The sequence below is a fragment of the Aotus nancymaae genome, unplaced genomic scaffold, assembly GCF_030222135.1.
Source record: "Aotus nancymaae isolate 86718 unplaced genomic scaffold, 86718_ANA_hifiasm-v0.15.2.pri h1tg000010l, whole genome shotgun sequence".
NCBI classification, from domain to species: domain Eukaryota; kingdom Metazoa; phylum Chordata; class Mammalia; order Primates; family Aotidae; genus Aotus; species Aotus nancymaae.
In genome coordinates this window covers 16,191,158-16,211,661 of record NW_026988421.1, presented here as the reverse complement: position 1 = coordinate 16,211,661, position 20,504 = coordinate 16,191,158, and the positions used below count along the sequence as shown (strand labels likewise).

The window sequence follows — 20,504 nt, the reverse complement described above, 5'->3', positions numbered from 1 at the left end:
CACTATTCAACAATATAAATAATTTGCAAGAATCTGAATCTCCCAGATGGAACTCTAATTGCCAATTATATAACCAATTCATTATTATGCGTGAGGCACTGTGCCATGAGTTTTATAGATATTCTCACTTCATCCTCACTATCTTATAAAGCAGACAGTATTGTTATCTCTGTTTTACAGATGTGGAAACTGAGGCTTAGAGATGTTGGGAAATTTGGCCAAGGTTATATAGCTAGTAGATATCCAAGCTGCCATCTGACCAAATCTCTCTGTGTCTAGAGCTCAAACACTTCACCAGTGCATCATGCTCAAAAGGAGCATGCATTCCTTCTACAAGTCTATGATTGTGCATTTTTATTTGTTTAAATCACTTTGAAATTTACCAAGGAACAATCATGTTAGCAAGGGGAAAATAAATCCCCAATCCTCTGTGGCTCTGGCAGTGACGAAGGGGCAGAAATGGTTTTTGAGGACAAGAGACGCCCTTCCTTCATACTGGAGCCACAGTGAGAAGTGACCCCTGCTCAGATCTGCCCCTTGTAACCAGTGGGCCCTCCCTAGCCAGCGTTCTAACGTCTTTAAATGATGACATCCTCTCATATCATTGATCCCAACACTCGAATTCTCCACTCTGCGCAGGTCATTACATAATGTCTCATGTTGGTTAGATGCCCATATATGCCAGTGGACCTTCCAGGATTATCATTCTACAGGACAGAGATTTATTCTGAACAGTACCTAGCATGGTGCCTGCCACCTATTGAAAAGTGCTCGGTAAATTCATTACAGCAAAATGTTAATGAACAGCTCCGATGCCAAATCCAGGGATGGCTCCATGACTCATCAGCAGACCCTCCCTGATGAAGCTACCAATTAGAAACAGACTATTACAGTGAGAGTCACTCTAAACCTAAAAAAATTAAGATGTGGGTGGGGCCAAGAGCCATAATCAGTGAAGTGGCTGATTAATCCATGAATCTGCAGGTACATTTAGCTATTCATACGACCAGCATTACATTTATACGGAAAATGGGGCTAGCAGACCATTTAAACCATTTTATTTATTTACTAGTTATTTTTGAGAGAGAGTTTTCCTCTTGCTGCCCAGGCCGGAGTGCTATGGCTCGATCCTGGCTCACTGCAACCTCTACCTCTGGGTTCAAGTGATTCTTCTGCCTCAGCCTTCTGAGTAGCTGGGATTATAGGTGTGTGTCACCATGACTGGTTAATTTTATATTTTTAGTAGAGATGGGTTTTCACCATGTCGACCAGGCTGGCCTCAAACTCCTGAACTCAGGTGATGTGCCTGCTTTGGGCTCCAAAGTGCTGGGGTTACATGCTGACCATTTAAAAATAGTCACCAGGGATGTGCTTTCCACAAAATAACACCACCCCATTATTAACATGCTGACATTTCCCCAAGAGCACTGTGTTTACTATAGCCCCTTCGAACTCTCTACACCACTTCAATTCACATGTCAGCAGGACATATGTTTTCTGGGCAAAATATTACAAAGAAGAGTGATAGCAGGCTTGGAGAGTTTCTGTTCCAGGAAGATTTTCAAGGTACCCTGCTGTGGTCACAAGCCCAGGGAGCATATGACTCAGACAGAAGTTCTCAAGACTCATTCTATTACTGACTGTTTCATGGGAATCCAGTGCCCAATTCTCCCAGAATGCTGCCTGCTCCCACTCCTTGGGCACGTTCCCAGCAATGTCATGCTCTGATTGACCCACTGGTCACCGACTTTGGCAGAGCTCATTTGCAGTGGCAGCTGTGACTGCCTTCGGAAGCAGGAAAACCTGTCTGATGTTTCCATTCGCTTATATGAAATCTAAAAGCACTGCTAATCAGCATGTTGCATTTTTCCCCTTTTTGGAAATGAATGACATTTAGTGATGTCTTATAAAATCCCTATATTCTGAATTGCTTTCCTGGCTACCACCCCAACATTTAAAGTATGTTAACAATGGAGATGTACATGTCAGCAGTCAGATTTTAATATAAAATTGAAGGCTGGGTATCTCAAATGCCCAAACTACTATTAATTGTATGCAAATACTAGCTCTAAGTATATCCTTTAGAGCAGAAGGTTATAAGTCACTGTATCAGTCTTAAATCAGCAGCCATCTAACTAGCTAATGCTTTCAAGGTGTGCCAGGAGAGAAAGGACAGAATGATCTTCTCTTACTAAAGAGAGATGGATGAACAGCTGCAAGGTTTGCTGTTGTTTTAAAACACCAGGGAACCAGCTAATGAGAATAAGAAATAAAATGTAAGCAGGGTCAGACCTGTTTATTACATATCCTTTCAAAATATCCTTTTGTTTTTTTTAAAAAGTGAATTAAAATTATTGCTCGTATTCCCTACAGAGAGTACATTTAAAACAATGCAGAGTCGCAAAACCCCTTATGTTCCAAACATAAGGTGTGCCTGTTTTTAAGTCTCAGAATAATTTGCCAACTTCCAATATAATTATGACTGAGCTTCAAGTCAGCTGTTGAGTGTTCTAGAGATACAGTTTCTGTAGATTCCAGCTGGTAGCAAGTGGAAAAACTCCAAATACCTTAAAAATATGCCACGGAGTAGAAGGGAGGAGAGTAGTTAAAAAACAAGGAAGAGGAAGAAAGTTGTGCTTTCTGGTTTGACCACTAAAAATATAATTAGATGTATCGCTTACTCTGTTTACTTACAGTCTCTCTGCATGTAAGATTTCTTCCAAAACCTGCCCTATCTTGCTGGAAATCTACAGTAAAATCCACTCTTTGTACAGTACAACAGAGGACTTTAAATTCATTTAAAGACATCTAGACATCTTGAGATACTCTAATTTTATCACTAGGACCCCATTCAGTTGGAAAAGACATGGCATCATAATTTTCTACTCTAAATAGATCAGCAATACATGAATGCATTCTAATTAATATGCATAGTGTCCTTATTAAAATTCAGATTCTATGCTTGAGGAAGGCCCAAAGTGTCCAAAAATCTTGTGTGAACCCGAGGTGACCTTACACTTTAGAAAGAACAGGGGAGGGAAGAGTTGGAGCAGAGCCCTTTGCTGACCACCCACGTGGGGCTATTATCAACTTTACATTTTACTATTCTAATGTTTGTCAGCTTTCGTCTTTACAATAAATGTCTAAGGCAGGTCAGTAAGGAATAGAAAACCACATTACTGGACTTTTAAATCAGCATGGTCTTTCAAAATCATGCTCATTTACAGAAGAAAACTGTGTGGCATAAAAAGCCACCATGAATTATTCATCAGTTACAGCATGTGCCAACCTCAGATTCCTTCGTGCCTCTTAACAAGTGTGTACATGTGAAGCGTAGCAGACCTGGGCTCCCCAGTCCTACCAGTCCCAGGTACGAAGGCAAACCCAAGCTCACCGGAGATCCTGTGAAACTGAGAAGAGCTGCGAGATCGGAAGTGAAGGAGGGAGGGGGCCCAGCCTATCTGCTTTATCTGGAATTACCCACGAGTCTACTCTCCAGAAACCAAAATAAGTTACACTCTCTTATCTTAAGGGGTCCAGTATCAAAAGAATCAGCAACTGATTGTCACAGTCTGTAAGTTTCAATGGAGCAACCTGCGAGACTGCGGGGCCACCCTCAGCAGCTCTGTTTGAGGTGGTGTTGGCTGTCAGCCCCTGGGGATGCTGAGCAGGACCAGTTGGGGCACTCCTGAAGCCAGCCTCGCCAGGAAACAAACTCCCCCATCAAACACAACTGTAGAGAAAGCATCCTAGGGATGGCATCCGAACTCAGAAAAAAGGCCCGGAAATAGGATCACAGGTGTTTGCCCACAGTCACCGGGGATGCTTTTTAATGTGCCCAACAAACCAGTTGAGTTGAACTGGGCACCTGCTACAAAACGGTCACGTTGATTTTAACATCCTATTATATTAAGTTGAGTTTAGCCGGGCACCTGCTACAAAACAGTCATGTCGATTTTAACACCCTATTACATTAAGAATACTTGTAAATATGTTGACAAATACAATGTGCATTTTATACAGATATATACTATCACAGAAATCGATGGTCATGTTATGATAATAAGTGTAAAATAATTTTATCAAATGGAAAAGCCCTGCATCTTTCCTCATCTTTATAGACATGGTCAACTCCAGACAGAATATATGCCAAGTTTACAAAATGGACGGTCTAACCTTTGTAGTCTCCGCTGGTGTGATGAGGGTCCATGAGCTCAGTCATTTCCAAGGTCATTAACATGCGCAAAGCTCTAGGGTTTCAGCTTTTCTTCACTAGGCATCTGACACACAGAAAGGCTGCAGCACTCCTCAAAGGAGAGGCTGGGCCCTGGCTGTCCTCCCAGGAGTCTGTGGGCTGAACTGGACCCGAGGGAGGGGTGTGCCACCGGTGGGTGTGCCACAGCCAGCGCAGGAAGAATGAGGAGTTTCCTGAGTGAGTCTAGCTCCTTCCTCACGTACAGAGTCTGCATCCCCTTCTTCCCTCTAGCCTGCCCCTACCACTTCTAAAGAGACCCTTGCAAAAGCACATCAGCTCATTGACACCACACCCACAGAAAACACTCGTTTCTGGGAAGCCACTATTAAAACACGCCAAGAATGTTCCTAGGATTTTCCTCCACTCTGCACAATCCAGAATCCAGATTTGGGTCAGTCATTTCACAAGAACTGAAATGCATGAAACAAAGAAAAAAAAGGATCCATTTTCCCCAAGCCTTCTGCCTTCTCTTTTTCCTTAATGAATTACTATCTCAACCAGATGGGCTTTTAATTATTTTCTTGAATACTAGAATTTTTTTAAAAATACTATAACTTTGAGAGACTTTTTTTAATTAACAGCCTGATTCTTCATCATGGCTTAGGAAACAGTTCCCTGACAAAGTCCTGGTATGAGACCAGCCGTGGACTTTGAGCCTTTTTATATTAGGTATACACGCTGTCTGAAAACAATGACCTCATCCGGAAAGACTCAGAAAGAGGCATTTTTTTCTTTCATCAGTAATGCCCTGATGTTGGGCTGGATTACCCACCACCCACAATGCAACTTTTCTCCCAGTCATTTTTGAACACCAGGAATTTTGCATATTGGAAAAGTTATGAAGACAGTTTAAATGGAAAAAGACACTTAGGACAAATATCCCTGGCATCAGATACACATATTGGCTAAGAAATAGAAGGCAACTGGCATAATTGCTTTAAGTGTGAGGGTAAAACATTTAATTCCTCCAATAAAGATGTAACCAGCAGCACCCATTGTGAGATATTAATTTAATGTAAGGTAATCAATCCACTGAAAAAGAAGACTATTTGAAACACACTGGCCAAATACAAAGTTTGATTAATTGAAGAGTCCCGGCTTACTCTCTTCCCTGGCTAAGTGGCTTTTTTGTTTTAATTTGAAATGACTCGTGTAGACAGCCATCCTCATGGGTCACCCAGTGTACCCTTTCCCTGGTCCAGGCTACCGCCTGGAACTTGGTGCCTCTGATAACGTCCTCCTGACTTGGCTGTAGCACCAGGCGCCAGACAAAGAATCACAACTGGATCGCTCGTTGATAAAATGCTTGCTATTTGCAGAGCTGTCATGCGTCAGCTGCTGCCAAAGGCCAGTCACATCTATTGGAATCTTCTGATTACACCTAATGCCTTGCGTTCTCATGACAGTGACTCCGTACTTTTGCCTAAAGTGTTTTTTGCTAGTATCTTGGGATTTTTACCATAAGGATGGAAGTCTTTTATCCTTGCATTTTTCAGTCTTGTTAGCCTTCATTTAAAATGTAATGGAGGCTAGTTTTCCCTACTCCCTTAAATCCTGAAGTATCATTCCTACTTGATATTAAATGAGAGAAGAAACCAAGTACAGTGCTATAGCTATTTTGGGGGGCTAAAATAGGGTTCTAGTTTAAAAGTAACCTGCATGGCATTGCTTCCTTGCCTTTTACAAGGCAGGATGGGGCAAAGTAGGGGAGTAGATAATCCAATATTGAAACTTCGATTTTTTTGAACGTTAAGCAATAAAGTAATTCTTTCCTAATCATAGTCATGCAAATTTGACTTGTGTTAGTTGTACCATGGATAATTTGGTTGATGATTTATTATAGTCAAGAAACTGGCCAGCTGTGGTGACTCATGTCTGTAACCACAGCACTTTGGGAGGCCAAGATGGGAGGATAGTTTGAGCTCTGGAATTTCAGACCAGCCTGGGAAACATTGCAGGACATTATCTCTATTAAAAATTAAAAAAAAAAATTAGGCAGGCATGGTGGCCTGCACCTATAGTTCTGGCTACTCAGGAGGCTGAGGCAGGAGGATTGCTTGAGCCTGGGAGATTGAGGCTGCCGTGATCACACCACTGCACTCCATCCTGGGCAACAGGGTGACACAGAAAAACAAACAAAACAAAACAAACAGAACAAACAAAAGCAAAAACCAAAGAGATGAAACCAACTGTTTACCTTACTTGTTTAAAATGTACAACTTTCTTCCTCTCTTCCTTCCTTCATTCCTTTCTTCCCTCCTTCTTTCTTTCTCTTTCTCTGTCTCTCTCTTTCTTTTTGAGACAAGGTCTCACTCTGTCACCTAGGCTAGATTGCACTGGCACAATCACAGGTCACTGCAGCCTCGACCTGGGTTCAAGTGATCCTCCTGCTTCAGCCTCCAAGTAGCTGGAACTACAGGCACGTGCCACCATGCCCGGCTATTTTTATTATTATTTTTATTTTTTGTAGGGACAGAATCTCCCTATGTTGCCCAGGCTGGTCTCAAACTCCTGGACTCAAGTAACCCTCTTGCCTCAGCCTCCCAAAGTGCTGTGATTACAAGCAAGAGCCGCAGTGCCTGGCCTCACACAACCATTTTCTAATTAAATAGCAATGGAGCTTATACCGTGTCATTTTGAAATCAGAGACGCGGTTGTGTGTTCCTTACCTTATCTGATTCAGTCATCTTAGAAACACAAAGCAGAAACCTTTCCAAACCATGCTTCTAGAACCCTTCACAGAAAAGTGACTGTCAGCAAAACAAATACAAATGCTTAAAATTGCATCTTCATCTATATTTGAGAAATGCTTGATTAAATATTGTTAAACATTTTTCTTAACCATGGACTTACTATGTATTAATATGCAGGTGTGCCTGTAACTAAGATATATAAGAAGCATTTCCCAAATTTATTCAACCAGAGAACCCCCAGCCCAGTAGAACTATTAACTTTCCACAAAACAGAGCCTGGAAAACATTTCTCTGAGGAAAGAGAGAGCTAGAAAGGGTTTTGGAGATAATTTCCATCACAGTTTCAAAGATAAGGTTTAAAGCCAGAAGAATTTAGGGACTTGCCCAAGGCCAGCACAGGATGTATGAGGAGGACAGTTCTGTCCTGTGACATTTTGAGTGGCCACGATAGGCTAGCATGCTTGGCTCTGTTTGCAATTACGGTATGACTGACAGTGATGCTATCACATCCTGGTAACATCGATGCTGCCGTGTTTAGGCAAACAGCATACCTTGCAACAGATTATGTTAAAAGACCTGGCTTAGGCCTGTTTTGCAATTACCGAATGGGAGACAAAGCTTACCACAGTGTAATTGATGACGGGGCTGGGAGTGAAAAATAGCAGATATCAGTAACAAAACATTCACAGGGCCTCGGCCTCGTCTTTTAAACTAAGCAGAAGAGACAGAAACTTGAAGCAAATTGAATTCCACATGAAAAATGATTCCACTGGGAAAGAGAAAAACTAAGTTTCTTAAAAGGTCATATTCAATAAGGAAGAAGAAACTTCGAGACTTTATCTAGAAAGGCACAGAACAAAAGTAATGATTTGTCATTTTCCCTGAACTTGTACTCCAATGACATGCAATTATAAGCCCAAATCATTGGTCCCAACCCAAGCTCAGCTATATGACTTTGTTGGAGATCAGTTTCCGAAACTATTAGGTTGGGGCAAAAGTCATTGCGGTTTTTGCCATTACTTTCAATGTAATGGCAGATGACTTCTGCCCCGACCTATAAAAGGAGTGTGCAGTTCACCACACACTTCAACAGAAATCTTATCCTGGAAATGGTGTTTATAGCACACAACTATCTCCTCCGTGCTATTATTCCAACTTCTGCTTATAACTTCCAGGTGGATCGCATGAAATTATTTTTGTGAATGGAAATGAAATTTCATGAACTTTTCTGTTATCAACCCCTATTACATACAGTCACTATATACCTCAGCTTCATAAACTGCAAAGAGAATGGCCTCATTATCATTCATACCTCACATTGGCCGAGGGCTCACTCTCTGCAGGCATTGAACAAAGATTCCCTCATTGATTTCTTATCACCCTCTAGGGCAAGGACCATCATGTCCATTTTAAAGATGAGGCAGCTAAAGAAAAGATGAGAAGTTAAAGAAATTGCCCAAGATCACTCCACTAACAAGGAGTATAGTTGGGGCTTGGCCATAGGCAGCTAGAATCAGAGACTGTACCCAGGATGCTAAAACTATTCCCAAGAATATTAAAACAGCTCAGGATGAATCAGTAATCAGAGAAGATGCCAAAGCCATTTCCATGCCTGAAGTAATGGTAGGGTAACATAAAAGACAAGTTTAGCAGTCCAAAATGTTAGCGTATGTCCAAAGGCTGTTTATGCTTTTTGCAAAAAGTCTGAATACTCAAAGACTGTTTGTGCAGGGAGGGGTTCTTATTACTGACCTCAGAAGAATCATTTTTCTGAGTCACAATCTGCTTTCAAGAGATTTTCCTGCATTAATCTCTTCTACAAAGACAGCCAATGGGTAGTTCCCATCTCTGCAGAGGCTGCAGGGAGGGAGGCCATTGTAACAGGCTGTTTTTCTCACCTCATGGCTACTGTACAGGGCATTTTATCAAGTTCAGGCAGAAGCTGCCATCCCACATGTTCCAGACCAGGAAGAGGAATAACACCCAGCTTCTTGTCCTGGTCCTAACATCAGCTCACCAATGATCCTAGGCAAATCACCAGTCTTCCAAATCTGTAAAATGGGCCAATAATATCTGTTCTATCTACCTCAGAATAGATGAGGATGACAGAGTCCACCCACCTCTTTTTTTTTTTCCTTGAGATAGAGTCTTACTCTGTCACTCAGGCTGCAGTACAGTGGGTCAATCTCGGCTCACTGCAACCTCTGCCTCTCAGATTCAAGTGATTCTCATGCCTCAAACTCCTGAGTAGCTGGGATTTACAGGCATGTGTCACCATGCCTGGCTAATTTTTGTATTTTTAGTACAGATGGGCTTTCACCATGTTGGCCAGGCTGGTCTTGAACTCCTGGTCTCAAGTGATCCATCCATCTTGGCCTCCCAAAGTGCTGGGATTACAGGTGTGAGCCACTGTGGCTAGCCACACTTTTTTTTTTCTTTTAACTCTTTTTCTTTTCCTTTCCTTGCCTTCTTCCTTCCCACTTCTTTTTCTTTTTCCTTTTTTTTTCTCTTTATGATTTGTATCTTTCAAAAAGACTCGAGATGAAATCTCTAGCACACAGAAAACTGGACTCTCTACATTCAGCAAGAAGCTGGATGGGGAAGAGTAGTGAGTACATAGGAGTCCATTTCCTGATGTGATGCTTATCCTAGTCACTGCTTGATGCTGCCCTTTAGCATCTGCCACCACCCCCCCAAAATGGGACTAATAGTTATTTTTTTTTGTCATTTAATTTTTATTTCATAATCATAAACTTAACTCTGCAATCCAGCCAGGCATGGAAGGGAATAAGGAAAACATGGAACCCAAAGGGAACTGCCAGGAGAGCACAAAGATTCTAGGATACTGTGAGCAGATGGGTTGGAGAGTGCTCTCCTGAGCTACAGAAGGCATGGTCTGGTGGTGAAGATAACACACAAGTCAAAATTATTCCAGTTGTCCACAGTCAGCAATGGTGGTCTTCTTGCTGGTCTTGCCATTCCTGGACCCAAAGCACTCCATGGCCTCCGCAATATTCATGCCTTCTTAAGACCACATGCTTGCCATCCAACCACTCAGTCTTGGCGGTGCAGATGAAAAACTGGGACCCATTTGTGCTGGCTCCAGCATTTGCCATGGACAAGATGCCAGGACCTGCATTCTTTTGGATGAAGTTCTCATCAAATTTCTCCCTGTAGATGGACTTGCCACCAGTGCCATTATGGTGTGTGAAGTCACCACCGTGACACATAAATCCTGAAATAATTCTGTGAAAGCAGGAACCCTTATAACCAAATTCTTTCTCTCCAGTGCTCAGAGCATGAAAGTTTTTGCTGTCTTTGGAAGCCTGTCTGTAAACAGCTCGAAGGAGATGCAGCCCGAGGGCTCACGATCAAAGAAGATGGTGGGGTTGACCATGGCTGATGGTACAGGGATCCTGGCGACAGCGTCAGCAAAAACCCTATTTTTTTTTTTTTTTAAGATGTGGTGACAGTCTTGCTCTGTCACCCAGGCTGTAGTGCAGTGGTGCAATCTCAGCTCCCTGCAACCTCCGCCTCCCAGGTATAAGTGATTCTCCCACCTCAGCCTCCCAAGAAGCTGGGACTACAGGCATGCACCACCACACTCAGCTAATTTTTATATTTTTAATAGAGACAGGGTTTTGCCATGTTGGCCAGGCTGGTCTCGAACTGCTGATCTCAAGTGATCCTCCTGCCTTGGGCTCCCAAAGTGCTGGGATTACAGGCACAAGCCACGGTGCCCAGCTCCGGCTAACATTTTTCAAATAGTTATCCTGACTATAGTAAGCACTTCTGACATGCACCTTTCAATTATTCATCCTAACAACCTTAGGAGATAAGGACAATTATGAATCCCTCTTTAAAAGATGAGAAAACTAAGACTAAAGAGCATAGTTTTGTTCAGTCACATCTTGTATGCAGAAGAGCAGAGATTTCCACTCAGCTCTGTGTGTCTCGATCTCTGTGCTATTATGAGACATGATCAAATGGCTGCACCTCAACAGTCTCAGAGCTCCTTCTTGTAGCTCTGCTGAAAGGATACATGTAGATGCAAATTAATTAGTATCAATGCTGTTATTTGCATGAATTTGTTCATATAAAAAGAAAAATTAGAAGCAGAATGCGCTTAGTGGTATCCATAAAACAGTTTCTGCATGTGTATACACAGCTAAGAAGTTTACAGTGATGGACTTTCTATGTCTCTCTCCTCCACCTTTTATCTGTTTCATTCTGCCTCTCACACCCTCCCAGTCTCTGTGTTAGAGGGGATTAAAATGCATGCTGTATTCCCTGCAAAAACAACAGGCATTTCTCTTTGGTGACTCATTTGATGCAAATAAGTTGTAGGAATTAGGGGATTCCATTCTTGGTGCCTTTGAAAAAGTTCTGATGATAAAGTCTAAAAGGAAACAAATTACTGCAGAACGAGAAGATTCTATCTTTCGTTCATTGTAAACAGATCAAGCATCGAGTTAAATCATAATGACTTACTATAGCCTGGATTTCTTATAACTTCCACATTCATTACCATTTTCATTTGGCACATGAGTGATATATGACCACAACACATAGCTTTACCCCCAGAGAATGAAAGAGGATATTTATTGACCATGCTATATACAGAAGGCTACATTTATTTTTGTTGTTATTACAGGGTAGGAAAATAGAATAAACACCTGGAAGACACATACCTGCCCAAGAAAACATCATTCTCTTGCTCCTACACTGTTCATTCACTGTGTATTACTACCAAGCTGTTCCACCACCTTCTCCGTGGAAGCATCATTCAAAGTCAGTGAGAAGAGAAAATATGCCACATTTTCCTAAGAATAAGAATGCTACTCCAGGCCACTGACTTCAATTCAACTCTTCAGTTTAATTTGGGAAAATTTAAATTTATTTAACATTCTGTATTACCCTCTCGAGTTAACAATTCTGCTGACAGTAAAACATTCACACCTAGTCCCCAATGAAAACAGGCATTTTACTGATGGTCTCAAGCTAAGTAATTATTCCAAAGACTTTCAAAAAGACTTTCAAAGATTTCTGAAACTCTTCACGTCTTGTCTCTGCCTCCTTTCAACTTTTTTCTCTTCCAAGAAGATCATTGCTTCAGCAAAGGGAGATGGGCTAGTCTGCTCAATACACATTGCAACTTTAGAGAGCTTGTCAAAACAAACAAACAGAACCGAAAACTTTCTGCTCTGTTCCTTGCAACAATCTCCATATTTCCCCAAAAATCTTTCCCCTTACCCTCCCCAAAACAAGAAACTTCCAGTCACAAAAGTCTAAATTCAAAAGGATAAATAATTTTTAATAATAGAGTAAAAAACAACATGCATTTAAACCTTTCAAAATAAGTAAGTCAGCCCCAAGGACGCCTTGCTGAATCATTTTAGGGTTTATAATAACCAGGTTTGGAGTTAAAAACAAAACTGCCTTTAGCAAATACTCCTCCCAAACAGTGGCCTTCTGAAACCCCATGTTTTATTCCTTGGAGCCACAGGCACAGTGCGGAACTAAAGGGAGCCTTCCCATCATCTGGACCAGCTGTTTTCTAGCTAACAGAAGGATAAGGCTGTCTTGGGATTGGTGAGGAATGCAGCGGGGAGGGCGGGGAGTTGGTTCCGGGCTATACCCCAACTTCCACCAAAGGCATTTCAGCTCTTATGCTTTATTTTCTGGGCTTCCAGGTGAGCCTTCATCTGAAGAAAGGGATCCATAGCTAAAAGTAAACACACACTTTGAAAAATCCCCATCCTACCCAATCCTTTCATTTTAGAAAGGAGGAAAATGAAGGCCTGTGAGTGTAAGTAACTAGAGCAAATGAGAGAATGAGTAGCTAAGGCAGGGGTAGACCAGCCACAGGCTCTGAGCAATGTGCTCCCCTGCAGGCACTCTCCCCAGATCGCCAAGTACACAGCCCTGCAGGACATGTCCCTGCCTTCCATCACAAGACTCAGGTCTATCCACTGTAGCCCTTCCCCGCACAGCCCACAGCCATATAAGCGAAGGCTTGCAGGTGGGGTGTTGTTGCTGATATGATTTGAAGCATTTTTTTCTCGTTTCTTTTTCTTTTCTTTCTTTCTCTTTTTCAGAGACAGGGTCTTGCTCTGGAGTGCACCCAGGCTGGAGTACAATGGCATGATCATAGCTCACTGTAATCTTGAACTCCCAGGCTCAAGTGATCCTCCCACCTCAGCCTCCCAAACAGCTAAGACACAGGTGCATGCCACCATGCCTTGCTGATTTAAAAACAACAACAACAACAAAAACAAAAAACAATTTTTTTTTGTAGAAATGGACGTCTTGCTGTGTTGCTCAGGTTGGTCTCGAACTCCTGGCCTCAAGCCATCCTCCTGCCTCAGCCTCCCAAAGTGCTGGGATCATAGGCATAAGACACCATACCTGGTGTGTTTTAATCATTTTTGGAGTACTAGACACGGAGGCTACAGGCAGAATAGTAGCAAAAGCCCTGCCTATGTAAGATGAAAAATAAAAATATTCTGAAGTTTTCAGAAGTCAGTGCTTCAGAAGTAAATCAATAGAAAATAATATTCGGTTGATAACTCAAATTAGGAAGGAAGCAGGTGGAAAGTATGTGAACACATTCTACGGGATCTGTCTGCTGGCTGTGACCTCTCCTCTTACAGCCTTCACTCATAAGGTAGCAAACCACAGCTGATCTGTGTGGGTTCCAGCCCGGGTGCCACTCTGGGAAAACATCACGGAGTTCCTAGACTCTGCAGTCGCCTGGGGTTGCATTTTGGATGAATGCCATGGTTGCTGGCTCCTGGAAGGGGGGCTCTACATTTTCTAAAATGTGACAAAAACCTAAAGGGAAGTAACAAAAACTGTTAAATGGGGTGTACTAGTCCAGCTATCCCTGGAATTTGCAAAAGGGGTTTCTCACTTACAAAAGGGCTCCTTTAAGTAAACTCTTAAAATAGTCCTGGTTTACCACTCACTAGTTGGGTGATTTAGCAAGTTATTTTATCTATATGTGCCTCCATTTTCTCACCTGTAAAATGGGGATAATTATGGTATCTACCTCATGGGATGTTGTGGAAATTTAAGGAAACAGTTCCTGGTTCCTGCCAAATATTAGTCGTTGTTATCATTAAAAAAAAAAAAAAAAAAAAAAAAAAGACATTAAGTACTTCATAGAGAGGCCAGGGGCAGGAAAGTAGCAGGAGCTGGGGAATTTGAGATGAAAAGTCAAAATGAAATGTTTTTGAAGTTTAATGTAAGTTGATAGACAATAATAATTGGTTGATAAAAAGTGAAACTTACAGATTGGGATCATAGCTAGCTCTACCGTCTACTCTGGGACCTCGCTGCTGCTCAAAACCCGGACCCGGAGCCACAGCAGCACCCTCACCTGGGAACTTCTTAGAAATGCAGAATGTCAGCACCCAACCCGACCCCCATGTACAGAATCAGAATTCGCATTTCAACAAGATTCCGGGGAATCTATGTGCATATTACAGTTAGAGGAAGCCCGCTTGACGGTATATACTGAGAGTTTAGCATTTGTAGGTCAAAGGAACAAGACCTCATTCTCTAGTTACCTCTCCATACATTATCCTAAATCTTACACTCCCTTCCATTAGCCTCATGCTAAATGGTCAACTAACCATCTGTTAAGCAGATGCCCCTTTAAGGGACAGCATAATATTTAAGTATCTAAAGCAACTAGCTCCCCTCTTGTTAGTAATTTCAATGATTTTAAAATACCATCGCCATCATCAAACACTAACATTTATTGAGCCCTTAAAACATGCACTAATCAATGTAGGGTACTCTCCATATGTTCTCATTTAATACTCACACCACCCACTAGAGTAACCATTACTATCCCCATTTCATAGAGGAGAGAACTGAGGCTCAGAAAGGCTACATCATTTTCTCAAGACCAAATTAAATGGGGGGCAAAAGGCCTTTTTGAAATCCACTCTCTTTCTACAAATTCAAACCCCATTCCCACAACATCAAAATAATGTATCTATGAACTAGGGAGCAGCAATAATAACCCCCTTTTTACATAAGAAAAACTGAAACACAGAGAGTGAGTGAATTATACAAAGTCACCAACCTGAAATTTAGGTTAGAACTGGGTCCATTACAATTCAATAACCTTTTCAAATTAAAGAATTCTGCTGCTAGAAATGCCAATGTAATCACATTGAAGATAATGCAATGGCGTTTTATTTCTGTTGGAAATAAAACACAACCAACAGAAAGAAGGAGTTCCATTTATGAAGCTTTGTGCAACCAAACCAAGGCACCTCAAATTTTGATCTCTAATCATAAGAGATTATTAGGATGTCAGTTTCTTTGGGAAACCAGAGTTTCTAGACTTTTATTGCCATTGCACCATCACTGTGGTAACTGATGCTTATCAACACATCTCAGCTAACATCCTATACGATATTACTCTTGCACATCTGTGAAATTCTCCTGATTACAGCCTCCCTGATTTCCCACATTAGGTCTTTACTCAAGTTTGACATCCAAATAGTTTAGAATTTGGCAAGATGAGTCAAAAATCTTTCCTTGATAACCCCAGTGTCTATGGAAAGTCAGAGACACAGGTTTTAGGATCTAGTGATGAGGGCTCCTTGCCCAGGCTCCACCCAGGGAATGCCTCCCTCCTCCCTCCCTGGAGAGGGCAGCAGGGAACAAAGAAAGATTCATTAGCTAAAAATGCTATATTAGTTGCTAAGATGACAACAACAAAATACCACAAGCGCTAGAAATTCAAGACCAAAATGCTGGCAGGTTTTATTTCTTCTAAGCCCTCTCAGCTTGCTTGCAGATGATGGCCCTTTTGCTGCGTCCTCACATGGATGACCTTCACTGCACAGATGTGTCTGATCTCTCTGTCTCTGTGTACACATTTCCTCTTCTTATAAGGACACCATTTGATATTGTTTGGCTGTGTCCCCACCCAAATCTCATCTTGAATTGCAGCTCCCATAATTCTCATGTGTTGTAGGAGGGACATGGTGGGAAATAATTGAATCATGGGGGCAGTTTTCCCATACTGTTCTGGTGGTAGTGAATAAGTCTCATGGGATCTGATGGTCTTATAAGGGGTTTCCCCTTTCATTTGGCTCTCATTCTCTCTTGCCTGCCACCATGTAAAATGTGCCTTTCACCTTCCGCTATGATTGTGAGGCCTCCCCAGCCACATAGAACTGTGAGTCCATTAAACCTCTTTTCCTTTATAAATTACCCAGTCTTGGTTGTATCTTTATCAGCATCGTGAAAACAGACTAATATGCCATTTATACTGGATTGGCCTATTTTTACTACATTATCTCTTTATAGATACTTTTTCCAAATATAGTCGCATCCTGAGATACTCGGAGTTAGGGCTGCAACATAGGAATTCGTGGGAGACATAATTCAACTCATAACAGATGCTGAATGGATCTTTTCCTCCATTATCACTAAGTCTTAGGGCTGCTGAGGCCTTCTGGTCCAGTCTGGGTTCAATTAGAACTAGAATTCACAGTAATCTGAATCTCTAAGCCTCATGACTCAGGGTACTCTGGGGGAGGAAGTAAGAGAACGGAATTCCAGGTCAAACACAAAACACACCCTTCCCTTCTCATTTCTGCTCCATGGGATCAGAGAAAAACAATTCTCAGCCTCACAGTCCACTAACCCAACCCACCTTTCTCCCCACACTCCACTCATCACAGCTTAAGTAAGGCCACTCTGGCTTTTTGAGAAATGTAAGTGGCACTTATAAAACAGCCTGAGTCAGAGACACAATCAGTTACTAAAAAGTACAAACTAAAATGAAGAACTCTGATCTGGCAGCCTGCAAGGCCTCTCCGGCCTGGGGCAAGTGGTGATCAGCCTTCAGGAGCTGGCACGCAGCTTCCCGAGCAGCTGATCTGCCCAGCAGTAGAGGCCAGGGACCAGAGCCAGCCTCCGGGCCAGCCTACTCAGCCCGGGGCAGCAGCACCGCAAATGCCAGTGAGTAGGAGGGAGGAAAACCGGCACAGCGCGAACCTGTCAGGAGGTGCTCACTTCACACAGGGTGTGTGCCAATGGCTTCTGAAAACAAATTCGGTATCTGGGGTTTATAGGTATCCAAACCATGACACAATATAAACAGAGCAAAAATGATATTTGCTATTAAAAAGAAAACCCACGCCCATCGATAAATCCATTAACTCAGATTGCCCTAATTTTCAATTTCAGTAATCCAGCTATTCCCTATATCAAGTGTTAAACTTGGTTCTCAAAGCCTTCTCATATTAACATAAAATTCTATCATCTTCCTTAGGGTTTTAAAAGATCATTTGGCCATTTCATTTGGTATATGATAAATAAGTGCTTTAAAGTAAAAATGATTTTCAATCAATGTATTATTGAATATACTGAAGATTACATTTTACAGATCTCTTGTGGTGGAAACTAACGCAGCTATAGAGGAAAATTACACCAGCAAAAAGGCAGAAGGAAAAATCGATCCCCCACATAGAAACCTGTGTATCAATCCCCCTATTAATTAATAGACATATATGAAAAAAAAGAATCACTAAAAGCACATCATTGGACCAAGATGAATACAGAAACACATGATTCTAGAGGAAACAGATAATTTAAGCAACAGAAGAAAGGATCTAAATAAAAATTCAAATTTATATCCTCTATGGTATTTGGGAACAAACTGTATCCATGAAGTTAAACTGGCAAAAAATTAAAAGAGCAATCAGAGAAAAAGAGAGTTTATAGAATTTTTTTTTTTTTTTTTTTTTTTTTTGAGACGGAGTTTCGCTCTTGTTACCCAGGCTGGAGTGCAATGGCGCAATTTCAGCTCACCGCAACCTCCGCCTCCTGGGTTCAGGCAATTCTCCTGCCTCAGCCTTCTGAGTAGCTAGGATTACAGGCACGCACCACCGTGCCCAGCTAATGTTTTGTATTTTAGTAGTGACGGGGTTTCACCATGTTGACCAGGATGGTCTTGATCTCTTGACCTCATGATCCACCCGCCTCGGCCTCCCAAAGTGCTGGGATTACAGGCGTGAGCCACCGCGCCCGGCCCGAGTTTATAGAAATTTAAAAAAAAAGATTATGAAAATAAAAAGAAATGCGACAGGCCAGAAAACAAAATGTCAAGAAACTCTCCCATAAAGTAGAGCAAAATAAAGGTGATCAAAAAATATATTTATTTATTTATATTTCATATATATATAAAAGAAGATATATGGAAGAGGTCCAATATCCATTGACTAGGAGTTCCAAAAAGGAGAACAAAGAAAGTAACAGAGAGAAACTAAAATAAACAAAATTCTCCAGCGCTGAAGGAAGACACAAGTTTCAGAATTAAAGAGCAAACCAAGTGCTGGATAGGATGAAGAAAAATGACCAAAACAGCTAGAAATATCCTGGTGGAATTTTAGAACTCTGAGCATACAGAGAAGACCCTAAAAGCTATCAGAGACCAGTTCAAGTTCCCAAGAAGGAAAAAGGACTCAGGCTACCATGGGACTTGGCAGCCACCATGATGTCACAAGAAACCAATTCAGCCTGTGGAGAAACTAAGAAATTTTCACACAGAGAAGGATTCCACTTACTTCTTATGCATCCTTACTGAAAAAAATTACTTGAAGACTGACTCACACATGAGGAAAAATTAATTCCCAAGCAGAAAACTACAGATTCCAAGAAATTGTGGAATTCATTTAGAAATAAAACGGGATTGGGGGAATCCCACAGTGACAGCTGTATAACAGATCTAGAAACCAGTGAGTCCAAATTAGAAGATAGAGTCTCTAAGAAAACATCTTCAAGAAAGTAAATTTCATTCAACAAGTTATGATTCAGAGGCTGGGCGATCTTAGTAATGCTATTAATAAATTCATTTTGCTTAGCAAAAAAAAAGGAATTAAAAGCTTTATGTAAATTTAAAATCTGTATTAAAAAAACCATGATCTGAATATGAAGCAAACTAAAGAGTCATATAATTTTGAGAAAAAAAAGGAGGTTGTTGGAAAAGGGCCCTTGGATGACACTTTAATAATGCTTGAACATGTTCTTCGAGCAAGACAGATTTAGTGCTCAGAATAATTTCTTCTCTATGGGTCCCGTCACAGTATCTCCTTAGATAAAAGTTGACAAACTGGCTTTAAAATAGACATGAAAATGTAAAGGGCCTAGGATTGCCAAAAACAATTTAAACACACACACACACACACACACACACGCAAAGATGGAAAACTTACACTACATGGCATAATTTCCATAAAGCTATATTAATTAAGATGGTGAAGTACTGCCATAATGAAAGACAAATTAATAAATCAAACAGGATGGAAATTTCAGAAACAGATCTACACTTACAAATGATTTTTTTTTTTATAAAGGCCCCAGTGCAATTCAATGAGGAAGGGAATCTTTTCAACAAATAAGGCTGGAACAATTATATATCCATGTGAAAAAAAATTAACCTCAACCCCTACCTCACACCATACACAAAAATTATTTTTGAGATGAATCATAGATGTAAATTTAAAATCTAAACCTAAAACATTGTCATAAAAAGTGTAGACTATCTTTGTTATCCTAGGATTAGGCAAAAACTCCTTAGATAGGATAATAAAAATCAAAAACCATAAAAATGGATACTTAAACTTCACCAAAATTAAACACTCCATTTATCAAAATACACTATTAAGAAAATAAATAGGCAAACCTCAGAGTGGGATAAAAGTATGTACAAAATATAAAGTAGACATAGAACTCGTATTTAGAATATAGTTTTTAAAAAACTCCTACAACTCAATAAGAAAAATAATACAAGTTAAAAATGGGGCAGGGGAGAGTTAGGAAGACTTGAATAGATGCTTCATGAAGTTAGATATGCAAATGAGCATTATCCACATTTAAAAAGTTCTCAAATAATTAGTCATGAGGTAAATGCAAACTAAAATCACAAGATATCACTATGGCAAATTAAAATATCAAATATTGGTGAGGATGTGAAACAACTGGAACTCTAATACATTTCTAGTGAGAATATAAAATGGTTACAACAGTTTTTTAAAAAGGTTTGACATTTTTCTTATTATAAAGTTAAATATACACTTACCCTCTGACCTAGCAATTCCACAGCTAGACCTTTTTCCAAGAGAAATGAAAACATAAATCCACAAAAAAGACTTTTCCAAGAATGTTTACAGCACCTTTATTCATATTAGTAAAAACCTGTAAACAACATGAATGTCCATTAATAGAATGGATAATCAAATTGTGATATACCTATATAATGGAATATTACTCAGTAATAAAAAGGAATGAACAGCTCAACAACAAAATGGAGGCATCACATAGACCTTACACTGAGCGGAAAAAGCCTCACACGAAACAGTGCATAGTACATGAGTTCATTTATGTGAAGTTCTAGAACAGGCAAATCTAATTAGGACCATGGTTGTCTGGGAGTGAGAGGATTCAATGACAAGGAACACAAGAGAATTTCTGGAGATATGAAAATATTTGATATTGTGATAGAGGTCTATGGGTGACAGATATAT

General features: G+C 40.7%; 1 protein-coding gene across 7 annotated transcripts in view; it reads right to left on the bottom strand.

Moving 5' to 3' along the window:
- ABLIM1 (actin binding LIM protein 1) overlaps positions 1 to 20,504 on the bottom strand; it is a 341,410-nt gene that overhangs the window by 253,598 nt on the left and 67,308 nt on the right. For 2 of the 7 annotated variants that reach the window (XM_064373821.1, XM_064373822.1), the window contains exon 1: positions 4,177 to 4,856. The exons of 1 other annotated variant lie outside the window; for it this stretch is intronic. In XM_064373821.1, the coding sequence (XP_064229891.1) occupies positions 4,177 to 4,240 (64 nt within the window). In that variant the 5' untranslated portion in view covers positions 4,241 to 4,856. Of the gene's footprint in view, positions 1 to 4,176; positions 4,865 to 20,504 lie in introns of those variants that run through there. 4 more of the 7 variants (XR_010341741.1, XR_010341742.1, XM_064373819.1 and 1 more) reach the window with 4 other exon arrangements.